Source organism: Anguilla rostrata, chromosome 10 (genome assembly GCF_018555375.3).
Source record: "Anguilla rostrata isolate EN2019 chromosome 10, ASM1855537v3, whole genome shotgun sequence".
NCBI lineage: Eukaryota > Metazoa > Chordata > Actinopteri > Anguilliformes > Anguillidae > Anguilla > Anguilla rostrata.
This window is the reverse complement of record NC_057942.1, coordinates 21921501-21938350: the sequence shown is the minus strand read 5'-3', so window position 1 is coordinate 21938350 and position 16850 is coordinate 21921501. Positions and strand designations below refer to the sequence as shown.

At 40.0% G+C, this 16850-nt stretch overlaps 1 protein-coding gene and 1 long non-coding RNA gene across 4 annotated transcripts in view; one reads left to right on the top strand and one right to left on the bottom strand.

Moving 5' to 3' along the window:
- LOC135233737 (guanine nucleotide exchange factor VAV2-like) overlaps window positions 1-16850 on the top strand; it is a 168140-nt gene that overhangs the window by 40484 nt on the left and 110806 nt on the right. For all 3 annotated transcript variants that reach the window (XM_064297559.1, XM_064297557.1, XM_064297558.1), the window contains exon 2: window positions 9609-9725. In XM_064297559.1, coding sequence (XP_064153629.1) covers window positions 9609-9725 — 117 coding nt within the window. The remainder of the gene's footprint in view (window positions 1-9608; window positions 9726-16850) is intronic.
- The window catches only part of LOC135233773 (uncharacterized), a 392830-nt gene that overhangs the window by 353012 nt on the left and 22968 nt on the right, over window positions 1-16850 (bottom strand). The window lies entirely within an intron of this gene.

The following is a 16850-nucleotide window of genomic DNA, read 5'->3' as shown; positions in this document are numbered from 1 at the left end:
AGTACCGTTCCAAGTGCAGGGAACAACCGCATAGTTCAACTTGGACGCTGTAGGTTAAACTGATTAACACAAACAAAAACAGCAACAACGCAGTCTATGCAAAAATACAAGCAATAGTTAAGACGAGTGCATTAACTAAGTCACCTACGAAACAGCTAACTAATTACAACTCTAAGCTTACAGAAAATTTCGAGATTAAATTGAGAATACGATTTCTCTCAGCATAATGACGGATTTAAAGACTAAACAAACTCACCCGATATTGTCTTCAAATGGACCCATGCCAAAGAAAAGTAATGATTCATCCTCTCAAAGCTTTTACTAACAAACTTTTAGTAGCAAAAAATATCAACTCGCCATCCATGCTACCTGCTTCCTACGCTCGGAGTACCGTATTATTTATTTAGACATTGGCAGAGTACAGCATAAATTGCGTCTTTTGTTTATATTCAATATTAGAAATTGCAGCGAGAAACTGCAGCTGTAGACACAAGATAGTTTATGTTATGGTAGCAACGGAACGAAGCGGACTATACATGTATTGCCATCATTGTTTTATTATACCAGTGTGTTTTCGCGCGTTTGCACAGAAACTCAAAACCTACCAATAAAATGGTTTAGCTATTTCTCACCATAATGACAGATTTAAAGACTTAACGAACTCACCCGATACTGTCTTCAAATGGATCCATGCCAAAGAAAAGTAATTGTTCATCCTCTCAAAAAGCTTTTACTAACAAACCTTTAATAGCCTACCATGCACTCTGGATGGCACTGTCTTCCATTGCTTCCCCGACGTTCAGACCCTCCCCTCACTGATAAAAACTAGACCCTACGGTGTCGGATTACTTACGTCACCATGGATGTCGCTTGCCGTAAAGAAGTTTACTAGATGTTGTAACACATAGAGCTCCAGCTCTTCCGTACCCCAACTAATAAAAAAGTCCAAATGGCGGGCAAACAATATGGCGGACATAGGTGGTCCCAATGGCAAAGTTGTAGAGCACGTTCAGCTGCATAGGTCGATAAAGTTTTGTGTTGATCTAACTTATGGTGTGGGAGTTATGGCAGGACCCTTTGTTATAGCGCCATCATCTGGCCGACATAGGTGATCCTAACAAATACAATAGGGTTCCACCAGCTTCGCTGGCCTTGCTATTGTAATTAAAGCATTAAAGTCATGGTTTTACAATGACATCAAAAATAATCCAGTTTAACAACAGGTAATTTGCTTTTTAAAGTGGTAATTAACAAACAATGACCGACATGTTATATAGCCATAATAGGCTTTTGTAACGCTGAGGTAAAGAGTCAAATCAACTTTCGAACATCAAAATAAATTATAAATCAAAACATAGTTACTCATTCTTACTCTGAACTACAAAGTATGAACTACATGAACCCCGCCATCACTCCTACCTGAGGGACACTGAAGTCAATTATAAACTGAAAAAATGCTTTCATAATAAATAAAACAAAAAGTTACTAAGCTTCATTATGAACTATTATATGTAAAGAACCCCTAATGAAATTGTCTCAGTAGTGGGGGGTGGGACGCAATTGCAGACCGAGGGGATCTAAAAGTTAACCCCAAGGGGTAACCACAAAAATCGCCAAGCGATTGAAAGGGACAGGGGAAACACCAAATAATAAAGAGCTCTAAATAATCGCTCCCTCTGCTCACTGAATCTTCTGTCAGTGGACTCAGAAAACCACGGCCCCAGCGTACTGTAGCTACCTAGAAAGTATAAACCCAATAGGAAGACAGAGTGGAGTAACCTACTATAGAAAGTGACACTTGCAGCCAGGTGGGTCGGAAAAGGTAAACTAAAGAGACGAGGGCACAATTTCTAAGAGTGAATCAGCTCAGAGAAGAAACTAAATGGTGGCCAAATCTCTCTTACACCCCTACACACCCAGAGCATGACACAGGCCGATGCTCTCCCTACATCTAACGATGAGTCTGCGCTGAACCCCAGAAACCAGGGGCTAGATATAGGACTGCCACACCTGACCCTCATCAGGGACAATTAACTCAAGGAGCCAAAGCATGTGAAGTGCCACCACCTCACAATAGGACTCACACACCTGACCCTCATCAGGGACAATTAACCCAAGAAACCAGAGTGAGAGATGCCACCACCTCACAGAAATAAAAACTACAGAATGTAAGGGTAAAATGTTTTGTTGTTTTTTGTTTATTAATAATTTTTCGTCTCTCATTGTTGAAGCCCCACTTCACCTGTATGTTTAATTTGTATAAGTTGGGATAAATCAAAGAAAAAATGTAAAAGCTTCCCTGGGTGGAATACATCGTCAACTATTATGCCTTACTCAAACTGCACCAAATTGTATTTTGTAAAGACAAGCTCTTGCACATGAGCTGGGAGTAGTCTGTAATGAGAGACAATACTCAGATATTTTATTGCCACGTGAGCCAGTGCTGGATGTGTCATTAGTCACCAAACAGTGTCTATAATGTTTTAACTCTGAAAAGGCCGCGTTGTTTTATATGTACTACCCCTGCGCTGATGGCCAGCGGCGTCAATTTCTGCACCAGCAAGATATCCGTTTTCTGTTATTTTGTCGAGATGCACTTTTAGCATTTTTAAGGTTTATAAGCCATTTTGATAGGCATATCTACAGGTAGGAGTCCTGTTTTGCTAAGCTAGATCAGTGACCTTACGTGAGAATTGGAAGTAGTAGAACCGGAACACTTGAAAGTGGGGAATAGGAGCAGACACATATGTCCCAGAAATCTTTGCATATGAGAAAATAACAATAGTACGAGAGAAATGAGGAGAAATTATGAAATTGAGTAGTTGAAACAATATGTTTTTAGCAGAATGGGCATGTAGGTGAAGTTTGACATGATCACAGACTATAGTGCAAAGTAAATGAAATGACCATGAGCAAGATGAGTTTCCTTATTGAACGGTACACTGTAAAAAATGAAGTGTAAAAAAATGGCAATTTTCTGGCAGCAGGGGCGCCAGAAAAATACTGTGAAATAACGGAAAATAACTGTTTGTAGCTTTAATTTTACATGAGATCTTCTGTATTTTTTTGGCTTTTTAATGTTTAACAAAGGCTATTTACACCTGTAAAAACAATGAAATCACCTATAAATATGGTCGAACACTGCTATAATACAAATAATCAGGCTTAAAATTGCAGAAGAGTGCTGTTATTAGTTGGGTTTTATTATATAATTTTATGTAAAAAAAATCTTGTAATTTAATCAATATTTAATGTAATAAATTGATATACCACCCATAAAGCATTTGATTTACCTTTTAAAAAATGTAAAAATATTGTTGTAAAAATGGTAATCAGGTGTATAATTACAACAATATACTGTTAATTTTAAATCATATCAAGTATAATATGAGTTTTTACATGTAACTTCACATTAAAATCTTGTATATTTAATATATCTTCGATGTTACAAAATTATACCCACCTATAGAAACAATGGATTTACCTTTAAAAAAAAGTCCAATCACCGTTATTAACCAATTAGCGCAAAGCCCCTGGTGGTCGGGACGCTGGCGTGCTGAGATTACGGAACTCAGACATTCAGTCCTACTGCAACCAAAGTATGAGTTAAAAACAGAAACGCGTTGTTTTAGTTTCATTAGTAGACGATACACCACAACTCAACGTTTCCGCTGGTTAGGTTTTGCCATGGCGTGGCGCGGCGCCACGACAAAATCGTTGCCGCCACACCATAATAATTTTCACATATTTATTTTTTTTAAAAAGCCTAGGCCGCCCGCGTGCTCCGTGCTTGATCCTTTCTGAGGTGGTCGGAAGGTTGCAATGTCTGTCAAAGCGTGACTTTTTTTTCTTCAGCGACCGAAAGACAACAAAAAGGTAGGTAGCGACCCTTCAAATATTACAAAAATACCATAGTGTTAACCAGTGTTTGAATTGGACCAAAATACATGCCGGTACCTACTCCTCAAAATACATACTGTTCAAAATAAATTCATGTTGGTAGTCAGAAGAAGAGTCGGTACTCATATACAAGTTCCGAAGCTCCTGCCCATCTCAAGCACTGGCGTTAACTATCATTCGGTGATGACAACTGGCGGATCCTAACTTTGTTCGGGCAAGTGGAATGCCTCATGCAGTTGTCTGATCGGACAAGTGAAAAAATAAATGTGATAAACATGTTTATTTTCAGATAACGTTACAAGGTTTTTATTGGAGCCGAAGCAGAACCTGTTCCAGTTGAGCTACGTACGTGCCTACCCTCTTTTTTATCTAGAGCTGCTGTTATAATGGTAAAATACTTCTGATTAAAATGGTGACCTAGAGAAACCCATCGGATGTCGCAGCCGCAAATTGTTGGCAAATCGCCAAAACAGCGTGAATTTTTTTTTTAGGGCATTTAAAAGGTTTGAGTGATTCAACTACTTCCATTTCCATACTACAACATGGTGATTTTTTTCCATGAAAACGAAAGGGAAAGTGTTTATTTTTAAGGTTTTGTGAATGTAGTGAGCTAGCAAAACTGAGAGTTAGGCTACAGTTGCTACAGCTGACAAAGAGGGCTGCATTCTAATAACAATTAATGATTATACCGAGAGGAGCAGTATCACAAGCTGCTACAGTGTCCAGAAATTAATACAGATAACACTAGCTAATACAAAATACATGAATCAAGCATCTAAGTTAGTTAGGAAATTTTTGTATCCTGCTTCTCAGTAGAATTAGATTGTAACAGAACAGAATCTTTAAAGCCATTTTTCTCACTTTTTCCTCTTTTTTTGCATGGACAATGCATGTAAACTCTGTCATTGAGTGTGAGGGAGACAGATGGGGCTTTGAATGTGGACCCAGCTCAAATTATATTGTTAAATAAAAAGATAAAACATTCTAAGTACTGTTTTGTCATGGTAATTGAGTTAATTTAGCAGAATATGTAACTTTTCTAGAGTATCAATTTTGGTTATATAGTCCTCTATTCTTGAAGATAGAACTTCTAGATGGACAATGTGCTTTTTTCATTGTTCTCACCCCACCATAACTCAAAATACAGGCCTATTTTGCTTCAGTATTTACAAACAATACAAGGGTTAACAAACATTTTATGGTTTTAAAGTACATCTAAAACTACTTTTTAGCTCTTGCAAACTGCTATTCCTTGTATCAAGAGCTCGTCAGAGCTAAAAGATAGATTTAGATATTTAAGAAGTCTCGAGGTTATGTTTTCATAGTCTCTCATAGTCTTTTCACCTTTGATACACCCCCCCCCCCCCTTCGGACACCCACCACCACACCAAGAGATCAATTCCGCAGGAAACACTGACAACTGTAGGAGTTTCGCAGCGCCACCATTGACGCTTTGGTCGTTCATTTAACATGCACCCCTCCCTGCAATCTAATCTACAACTACACCCCCCACCCATGACATAATGGACAATATTGTGTTATGAACGCGACTCTGAAGGACCCAAGTGGAGAACTCGAACACAGAGAGATCAGGGGAATCAAATAGATTTATTTAGAGGGTTGCACAGTGATGACAAGGGCTTGGTGAGAACGAAGCAGGAGCCGGGGAAGTGGAGCCTAGGCGCAGGGAATTAACTGGGTCCGCAACTGGTCCGGACCGGACGGGGGAAGATGAATCACGGCAGGGAGCTGGCGAAGAGACGAGCCAGACGGGGAGCTGTCACTGGACTGGCAGGACGAGGACGGGACTTGGCTGGACTGGACTGGACTGGACCGGACTGGACTGGGCTGGGCAGGGATGGACAGGGCTGGACTGGCCGGCGAAGGGCGAGCTGGATCCGGCAGCTAAAACAGGAGAAGGGACAGACAGGACAAAGACAGGACCCGGAACAACCACGAAGACTGGACTACGAACAGGACAGGTGAGAGACATGGAAGACGAAAGGGACAGGACCGACTGGCAGAGTAGGGGAGAAGCAGGCAAATGCCCGGATCTGTAGCAACGAGAAAACGCAAGTTTAAACAACAAAATAGAAAAACCCGACGTAGCGCATCAGATGAGCTGAAACAACGATCTGGTGAAGATCTGTGGATGAGCCGAGAATAAATGCTGGCGAGACAGCGTGCGGAATGCGAAGAGCGCAGGTGAGTCAGATCAGCCTTGATCTGAGAGCTGAGGCGAGAGTCCGCCTACGCTGCAACAAAGAACAAAGATCGTACGAATGAGACAAGATAAGCGAGGCTAACAGAAAACATGAGAAACACAAGGAATATGACATATTGTCTATCTTGGCATTCATAAAAATGTTATTTCACCACTAAAAAATCGTATTCCGTCATAGCCGCAAGATAAACCCGACAATAGCCCTAAGATATGCCAATACATCAGTGAAAACGCTGCTTACTGAACAACGAAATACATAAGAAAAAGTTTTGAAAAATGATACCATGTCAATTCTACAGTCAATATCTGGGACTAAATATTGAATAAATATACAACCTTACCATTGGTTTACGTGCAGAGATGTCTGTTTTGAGACTGAGCGGTCATATGTTGTCTTGGACAATCCGTTTGTGAAATATTTGCACATTTGTCATGCCTGGGTACCTTCCAAAATAGCTGTGCTTAATACCACAGGTGTTGTTTACGGCGTTGTCGCCCTTTTTATTATAGCCTGGCTTGATTTACAATTCATTTATTCAGTAGGTAAGAGTATAAGCTTTCTAACGATGTATAACATGTCTAATTTTGCTTTTGGAATAGCGTTTTTTAGGTCAGCGTAACAGAAAATGTTCTTATCACCGCATTCACTTACTCATTCACTCTGTGGTAGCAGTAAAAGCAGCTGCACCTAACGAAACGTGGTCAACGATTTTTCGTAATTTCTTGGAAAATACTATTATTATTGAGGACTTCTGGGCATAGCTAAGCCATATGTTTGCTGATAGACTTATCTGACATCGTTTTCTGGAGCAAAACAGAAGCGGATAGAACTGTATCATTTTGGTTGGTTTTCAAATTGCGTAAGCTGGGTTTGTCTACGACGTTTGTAAATTTCGAAAAGCGCATAGCGACATATTACGAGTGCGTCCAACATCTTGGGTGATTTGGTTTGCCTGGACCACGCCAAGGAATAGACCTAGTCTGTTTTTGTTTTGATTTTGCCCGCTCGCCAAGGTCTTTGCAATCTTCTTCTTCTTTTAATTTCCAGCAGACTAGGCACAGGTAGTGCATTGCTGCCTCCCGCCGGTTAAAAACAACAACGCATTTGGTCTTTGCAAATGGAAATGATCTATGTATTTATTTGCATATTGAGCGGGGAAGAGAGATCCGATCACAAGTGGTCACTCGAGATACATGTGGAGACGCATTCTGATGCCAGGTGTGAACTGACATCCGTCTTGATTGAATCTAGACACAATCTGGATATGTCTGGATACAAAGTACAGGTCTGAACAGGGCCAAAGTTGTAGTTGTTCTTTCACATAAAGATGTCAGAGACATCTCTGCTTAGGAAGTGAGAAAGATGATGACACCTCCAGAACAAAGGAAATGTCCATTGAAATGTCCAAAGCTGCAATCCTCTCACCCTACTTTTATTAATGGGGAGCCAATACAATATGTTACAGATTACAAGTACCTTGGCATTGTGTTCGACCATAAGCTTAAATGGGACCTGTGGACTGACCTCATGAGCACTAAGACACAACAAAGAATGTACTTTTTGAAGAAATTGCTATCTTTTAATGTCCACAAATAAAATGCTCCAAATGTTTTACTCTGCTTTTATTGAAAGTGTTTTAACCTTCTGCATCATCTGCTGGTATGGCAAAGGATGTCCAGCTGGACTGGGCAGGAGTGGCCCTGTCCTAACTATTGTTTTTTCTTTTTTTACACCTAATTTATTGCAAGGTGTTGTAGGGAAAAACACCCCTACGAATTGTAGATCAGTAAGGACAAATTATTAAAACATATCAGTTTTAATAATCCTCACAAAGTATAATCAGTCTCATAATTAATCAGTCTCATAAAATTAATCAAATCACGATTATGAATTTCAATACTAAATATTAAAATAATAACCAATGATATAACTTGCGTTCTTTTAGGTGGTAGGCTCAATGATTTATCCGAATAATAAAAACCAATGGTTTAATAAAATAGAATTTATTAACAAACAATCAATCAAACTAAAATCATTAAAGGCTAAATAGAAAGTGAAATAAAAGCGGAACTAGACTGTTTTGCATGTGTCTAGTCATGTGTGTGTTCTCCAGCACATGTGGGGCAGGGAACAAAAGCTCCTCTGTTGGAGCGAACTTATGAATCAGCCTTTAGCATGTGCTGCTTAAAGCTGGCCTGGAATTCAGGGGAATGGTGTGGATAAAGGCTACCGAAGTTAGCTACGTCTAGCTAATTTCAGCGTACCTTTTAATTCTAAATATACAACACCATGTGTTGAATGAGTACGTTAGTGCATGAGATCGCATGCACAGATCTCGGTTAAAAGGACGGCGGACTGTAAGCTAATGTTAGTAATAGAGTATATACGTTAGCTATGCGGGCTAGGCGGCTGTAGCTAATTAAGAGACGCAATATAATCTGAACACAAACATTACATACAATCCATGACAATTCCATAAAAACAAAGAACAGACAGAAGTTTCCTAAGCTAGTTGATGCCTGGATGTTTGTCAGTCTTACTGGGAAGTACAGATAACTGTGTGGTGCTGGCTTGTCCAAGGGAGCTGACCTCAGCACCCGCTGTGAATCTTTCCCACTGTCACTAGAAAAGCCGGTCTTCATTCAGGTTCTTTTTCGTCCTGGAGCTGGAAGTTACTTTGCTTGCGGCCCAGTCCTTACAGTGTGAAGTATGTGTATCTATCTATCTATCTATCTATCTATCTATCTATCTATCTATCGTAATAGACGGGGGTGAAGGGTGAGGTCACTCCACACGGTCCCTTAATGTGGATGTCTCTGGGGAACCCTCTTCTGCAACAGGGTCCTGGATTTAAAGATACCAGCAATGACACATTTACCTTTTTTGTTGTGGGCTCAGGGGACAAAAGTGTCAAAGCTGCCATGCTATCCTTCGATAAAAACAAAAGGTTCATGTAGTATTGATGGTTTGTGAATACTGAGGTAAAATGGTCTGAGGATGTGGTTGGCTTTTCATGGCCAGTGATTCTGAGAAGCAGTTTGAATTTTTAACTCCACTGGTAAACCCTAATCTCCCTGCAGTAGTGTTTTTTCCATGTGTACTCAGGACACAATTTTCTGCATGTGTGTGTGTCACATACATTTGTGTGTATCTGTTTGTACGTGTGTGTATGTGTACATGTGGTGGTGTGAAAATGACCCATCCAGTTCTGAGGCATTATCAGAATGGCAGACTGATTTAGGGTATGGTGTTTGAAACAGATCTTTCATGAATTCTCTGGAAACATTGCCAAGCCTGCAGCAAATCACATACTGCTGCCTGCTGTTGAATTTGTCTCACGTTTGCCAAGTCTCACATGTGTCGGGTTCTGTCTAGTGTGGCCAGACCTTCCAGTCTTAACTGACTCAGTGTGTATCCCTGGTTTGACAGCAGTCTGATATAAGTTTTCATTTATGTTTTACTTCCTGTCATTTTCTCTTTCAGTTTCTGTGTCTAAAAAACATACGGACATTTCTGAAGGTCTGTCACGACAAACTGGGCCTACGGAACAGCGAGCTGTTTGATCCTTTTGACCTGTTTGACGTGCGGGATTTTGGGAAGGTGAGTAATGGTAGAAGCGCATATTTTGGGTATTTTGGTGAAAAGAGAGGGAAGGTGTGATTTATCCACTGTGCAGAGAGAGATGGGGGTGAGGTTTGTACAGTGGACAGGGTGGGTGGCTACAAAATGTGAACAGAGAGGGTTGATTCTGCTCACTGTTGTCAGGTAGTAGTGAAGAAAGTGGTCACATGATATTTGGCATTTGGCCTGAGAACTAACAGATAGCAGATCTAAGTAATCCTAAGTAATCTTGATCTGCAGGGTGAATTAAGTGGTATAATTCCACTAGTCTCTGTAGCCTTTACTGGTTGATATTCTGTGTTAATACAGTTGATGCATTCTTATGCCATAAAGGGCTACTCCACATAACCATAATTATATGTTTTGAAGGACTCAGAATCAGTTTAAAGGCCAGAATGAGACTGAAAAGTGTACATTGCTCACTTTTAATGTCAGAAGGATGGTTTCACTAAGCTGCTGGAAACAAATCGACAGCATACTTAAATGCTGTTGACCTTCTAAAGCCATTAATTTTCACAGGGAATAGCTGTGGCCTTTGCAATGTTGTTCCAACAGTGAGTGTTGTAGTTTGTAGCAGTGGAAGGGTGGGCCATGAATGCTTGGGGGGTGGGGCAGGCCGACTGATCAGCAGGGCAAGCTGAGGGGTCATGACCTCAGATGGATTCTCAAGAATATTATTTTTCTCCATTTTAAATTAAACAGTGGAGATTGATGTCTAACCTAATACATTTATTAGAGAGAGGGAGTGAGAGAGGCATGGAGAGAGAGTCATTTTTGCTGTTAGGGAAATTAAATAGAGGGTGGTTCCTTAGACTGGATGCGCTCAGGGGAAGAGGTATTAATGCGAATCTTAGTGAATCAATCACATAGATTCTTGCTTGTCAGGCTCTAAATTGTGTTCACTGTTTTCTACTGGTGCTGAGCTGTCTTTTCATTGGTATTTCATTAAGGGAAAATATTGCTTTGTAATAAATTTAATGAAATATATCACAAATTGTATCTCTTAACTTGTCAGGTGAAAAAAGGCAAGTGTATTGCTCTTTTTTCATTCTTTTTTTTTTCATTCATTTTCTGTGTTCCACAGAAGTAGTGTGTCCAGAAGATAAGTGACATGATGCGGTATTGTATATTTCTCTGCAGTCATGCTAGGGGGTTACCTTTGTCCATTTGAAGTAAAGAAGAGAATTGAGTCTTCTTTTTCAGTATTTGTTAAATAGACCCCCCCCCCCCCCATACAATGAAAAACACAGCATGCTAGCAGATTGCATTTACAAAGTAATAAATAACAAATAAGATATTGAGAATATTAAGAAATAAATAAAATAGAAATCAATCAGAAATGACACAGTGATAAACATCAATACAAAATAAGAAGAAGGTAATGAAACAAATTCTTTAGCAAACATATTTAGGAGAAGATATATGGATATACAAGATATATAGGGAAGATGGCCTATATTAATTGGTTTTTTTAAAATGGAATCTCAAAAATTTAATCAATTATCTGAGCAGTGATGAGACCATACATGATATGACTCCTTTTCAATGAAGTTTATTAACGGATAGCCCCTTGAGATGAACCATCTCATTTTCGAGGGGATCCAACACAAAACATACAATACAATACAACAGACACAATCACATACAACATACATAAATTGTAAGTATACTTTTAATCGTATACTAGTAAGTAAGTTGTGGATTCATGTTATTTGAGCTTTATGGATTTGCCAATTTACTGTGATGCTACAATATTGAAAAGCGGGGTTTGATGTAGTTAACAAATGCACACAACATGACCTGATGACAGCTGTTAAGCAAAGAATACCATCTGTCTGCCACCCTGAAAACAACAAGCGCGAATCCGCAATAGCTGCGACAGCACATGCGCAATGCATCTATGTGTGCATACATCCACGCACACACCCTCTCACAAACACGTGACCTCTTCTTTGGTTCATGACCAACCTTTCCACAAAATCTTGTGCAAATCTGTGAATCCATTCGGGAGTTATGTGCCTTTTTGTGATAGGCCAAAGCCCATCACCACGCCCCCTCACACACCCTCACACAAACATGTGATCTCTTCTTTGGTTCATGACCAACTTTTCCACAAAATCTTGTGCAAGTCTGTGAATCCATTCGGGAGTTATGCCCCTTTTTGTGATAGGCTATGCCCATCACCATGCCCCCTCACACACCCTCACACAAACATGTGACCTCTTCTTTGGTTCATGACCAACCTTTCCACAAAATCTTGTGCAAATCTGTGAATCCATTTGGGAGTTATTCACCTTTTTGTGATAGTCCACACCCATCGCCCCGCCCCCTCTTGGTCAATCGGCCTGAAAGTTACCGGTCATGACCTACGTCCACACCAAATTTCAGCCTCCTGGGGCAAAAACTGTGGCCGCTACGGGGTGGGACACTTTGTGGACCAACTGCCCAACCGACCGGCCCACAGACCGCTGCTGCCAGTCGCAGCTAAAAAACATTACATAGTGCTAATTGAAATTTCATGAAGAATATGTATGTTTTACAGAGAAACTTAAAGCTATTATCCAAGAGAGCTTGGATTGGAGTTGAAAGCAAGCTAGGAAAGATTTTTGCAGTGGTATAAAAGACATGTCCTCAGGAAATTAACATTGGTGCAGTGGACTGCCAATGAGCAGGTGGCTTCTGACTGCTGCATCTCTCATGAATGAAAAGGTGCATTTGTTGTGTCTAATAATACATTATGATGAGGGTTTTATTGTACACATGAAGGTGTGGTTGTTTTTGTTTCATTATTGCTATATTGCTGTAAAAGGAACTTGAATTCAAGAAGACAAAGCAGTGTCTCATTAATTAGAGCTCACTGCAACAGCATATCACTTATGCTACTCCCCTGTTCAACTGTTTGTGTGTATGTGTGTGTGTGTGTGCCTGCATGCATGTACATGCAGACACATATACAGTGCCTTCGAAAAGTATTCAGACCCCTTCACTTTTTCCACATTTTGTTACATTACAGCCTTATTATAGAACGGATTAAATTCATTTTTACATACAATACCCCATACATGACATTTTTGCAAATTTATTAAAAATAAAAATCTGAAATATCACATTGACATAAGTATTGAGACCCTTTACTCAGTACTTTGTTGAGACACCTTTGCCAGCGATTACAGCCTCGAGTCTTCTTGGGTATGACGCTACAAGCTTGGCACACCTGTTTTTGGGGTATTTCTCCCAGTCTGCAGATCCTCTCAAGCTCTGTCTGGTTTGATAGGTAGCATTGCTGCACAGCTATTTTCAGGTCTCTCCAGAGATGTTCAATCGGGTTCAAGTCCGGGCTCTGGCTGGGCCACTCAGGGACATTCACAGACTTGTCCCAAAGCCACTCCCGCATTGTCTTGGCTGTGTGCTTAGGGTCGTCGTCCTATTGGAAGGTGAATCTTTGCCCCAGTCTGAGGTCTTGAACGCTCTGGTGCAGGTTTTCATCAAGGATCACTCTGTTCTTTTCTCCATTGATCTTTCCCTCAATCCTGACTAGTCTCCCAGTTCCTGCCACTGGAAAATATTCCCACAGCATGGTGCTTCCACCACCATGCTTCACCGTAGGGATGGTATTGGCCATGTGATGAGAGGTGCCTGGTTTCCTCCAGACGTGATGCTTGGCATTGTGGCCAAAGAGTTCAATCTTGGTTTCATCAGACCAGAGAATCTTGGTTCTCATGGGCTGAGAGTAATTTAGGTGCCTTTTGGCAAACTCCAAGCGGGCTGTCATGTGCCTTTTACTGAGGAGTGGCTTTTGTCTGGCCACTCTACCATAAAGGCCTGAATGGTGGAGTGCTGCAGAGATGGTTGTCCTGGAAGATTCTCTCATTTCTACAAAGGAACTCTGGAGCTCTGTCAGAGTGGCCATTGGGTTCTGGGCCACCTCCTTAACCAAGGTCCTTCTCACCTAATTACTCAGTTTGACCGGGTGGCCAGCTCTAAGAAGAGTCCTAGTGGTTACAGACTTCTTCCATTTAAGAATGATGCTTCACCGTAGGGATGGTATTTTTCGGGACCTCCAATGCTACAGGAATTTTTTTGTACCCTTCCCCAGATCTGTACCTCAACACAATCCAGTCTCGGAGGTCTGCGGACAATTCCTTTAACTTCATGGCTTGGTCTTTGCTCTGACATGCACCGTCAACTGTGGGACATGATCTGGAAAGGCATACACCTGTCTATATAATGTCCAATCAATTGAATTTACCACAGGTGGACTCCAATCAAGTTGTAGAAACATCTCAATTATGATGGAAACAGGATGCACCTGAGTTCAATTTGGAGTGTCATTGCAAAGGGTCTGAATACTTGTGATATTTCAGTTTTTTATTTTTAATAAATTTGCAAAAAATTCTAAAAACTTTGTAATTATGGGGTATTGTGTGTAGATTGATGAGAATACAAATGAATATAATACATTTTATAAAAAGGCTGTAACAAAATGTGGAAAAAGTGAAGGGGTCTGAATAGGCACTGGATATGTGTATGTGTCCATGCATGCAGGCACACACACATACACACAAACAGTCGAACAGGGTAGTAGTGTGCGTGATATGCTGTTGCAGTGAGCTCTAATTAATGAGACACTGCTTTGTCTTCTTGAATTCAAGTTCATTCTATAGCAATATCTCAAACTGTTTAACTGATATGGTAATTTCATTATGAATATTTCATACTGTAGGCCTTGGTATCATTAAAAATGATTAACACCACACACTGTGGTATGATATTGTAATTACATCTTTACTGGCACATACTATGCAAATATCTTTTTTAGACATATAATACATCTGAATATGTGACGGATGCTGGAGGAAAGGTCCCCAAGTCGCAAATCTTGAAATCGCGCTAGGAGGCAAAAAAGGTTTTTTTAAATTTTTTTTACTGTTTTCCTTTTTTTCATATTACAAAAGTTAAAATGTTGAAGAAGTCACTCAATAGAATAAACAACATTTTTAGGATCACTAAATACTCATAATTTGTCAGCAAAGTCGGCTTGTTTTAGTGATTCTTACAGCCGGGTTTTGGAGGCGTGATGGGGGTGCAGTTTAATTAGCAGTTTGGTTTTGTTGACTATTGTCACTTAGTTTCGGTCAAGCCACCGCCCATAAATAAAGCCGCGTGGGAGTAGCCTATGTTTGTTTATTGTGTGAGGTTGCTGCAGTGGCGGACGCTCAATCAATAGGTGAGAGTATAAGCTTTCTAACAATGTATAGACCCTTTCATCGGACGCACGCGCGTTGCCAAGGTTATGCGCTTGGCCCTAAGTTAACTTCTGGTCTGTGTTTGTTTATTATTGGGTTTGTGTTTATTGGCTAATATGGCCCCGATTACAAACGGAGTGAAAGTTAAACTGATGAGCAGACTGACGTTGGGCTCAGGTTGTTGTGCTGTGGGGTGCAACTTGGAACAAATGCCATTTCGAAAATTTGTAAAAATACATTATTTCACTTTGTAACCCCACTAGGGAATTGTGAAACGAATTGCTTGAATCCCAGCGATTATTATAGTTGGTGCTTGCCCATTGTTACTTCGTATTTTTGAGAAATAACTGCACATTGTTACCTATTAAAAGGTAAGTCTTGTAAAAATACACATAATAAACTGTATAAATAAATAAACCAACATCATACATACACATTTAGTAATACTAATACAGGCTTATTTACTATATCAACTTTAAGACTAGCAACAGGCTCGTAATTATCTCATCGTGACCCATTAAAGCCAATGGCGCAGACGTTGCTTCATACTTTCAAACTGCTTTCCCAACAGCTATTTTGCGTCCTGTGACTTGAGTTACAACAGTGAATATGTACGGATTCCTAGACGTGCTGATAGGGACCACCCTTTCTCATATAACCTCAAATACACAAGACAGGACACTTATACAGTATGCTAGCAAATTTACGTTAAGTTCCATTCATTTATATAGGGTTGTGGATACACGTCCCCATAGCAACCAAAAGCTAGCGCTGGACCACCTCTGACTTATTTGCCGGCACAGAAAAAAATCGTGAAAGTGTTGAAAAAATAACCACGGGAGGATAACAAGGACATTTTTTCCTACTTAACTAGGTACAGGTTGTTACCGATATTTCACCTATTTCATATATATATATATATATATATATATATATATAGTTGCAAATCAGTTTACGTTTTCCTGTCTGTCGAACGAAGGTGATCGAATAGGTGCTCTCACTGTAGCACTGACTTTGTTTCAGGTAACAAACTCATGATAAGCATTGGCTAATAGCTAGCTGACCAGTAACAAGCCTTCAATAGTTACGAACAATTAGATAACTAAATTGATTGTAGCTAGCTAGCTAAACGTAGCTAACATTGTATAAATTATACACAGAAACGTTAGGTCAATGCTAGTAGTTGATACGCTATAGCTACGTTTTGAACGAACGTTATGATACCTGTTTCCAATGACTTGACAATGTTACATTGCCTGATCATTTTTTGTTGTGGTAACCTAGCAAGATGACCCAAACTATTAGAGCCACAATGTTTTTTCCATCAATGCATGCTATACAAATAAATACCTATAGTAATTGCATTGGCTACACATGCTGCCCAGCACTAGCCCCATTGTGTGTCTCATGTAATCATCGTTTTTAAGCAATGTAATAAGAAAGAGTGCACTTTTTACACAAGAATGTGCATGTAACCAGAATAGTTATGGATTATGCAAGGAATGTATGATGCTCCGCAAGGTGCAATACTGTCAACAGTTATCTGTTTCTGTCGCTTGTTCTGGTAGTGTAACGTTATCGCATTTGAGTTTGGCCAAGTAACGGTTCTTTTCTTCGACTGGTAACCCCAAATAATACTGGCTTGCCATAGTTTTAACTAGCTAGCTAACATAATTTACTTGTTATTTATTTTGCTTGTTATCAGGAATAGTCTAAAGGGACTCTGTTGTTATTGATTGTTTGCGGAAGTCTGCCGGAAGTTAGGGCCAGAACAACGCACATGCGCAGTAACGTTTGTTTATGTTGTTACCGTTGAAAGCGTCTATAACATGCCTAATTTTGCTTTTGGAATAGCGTT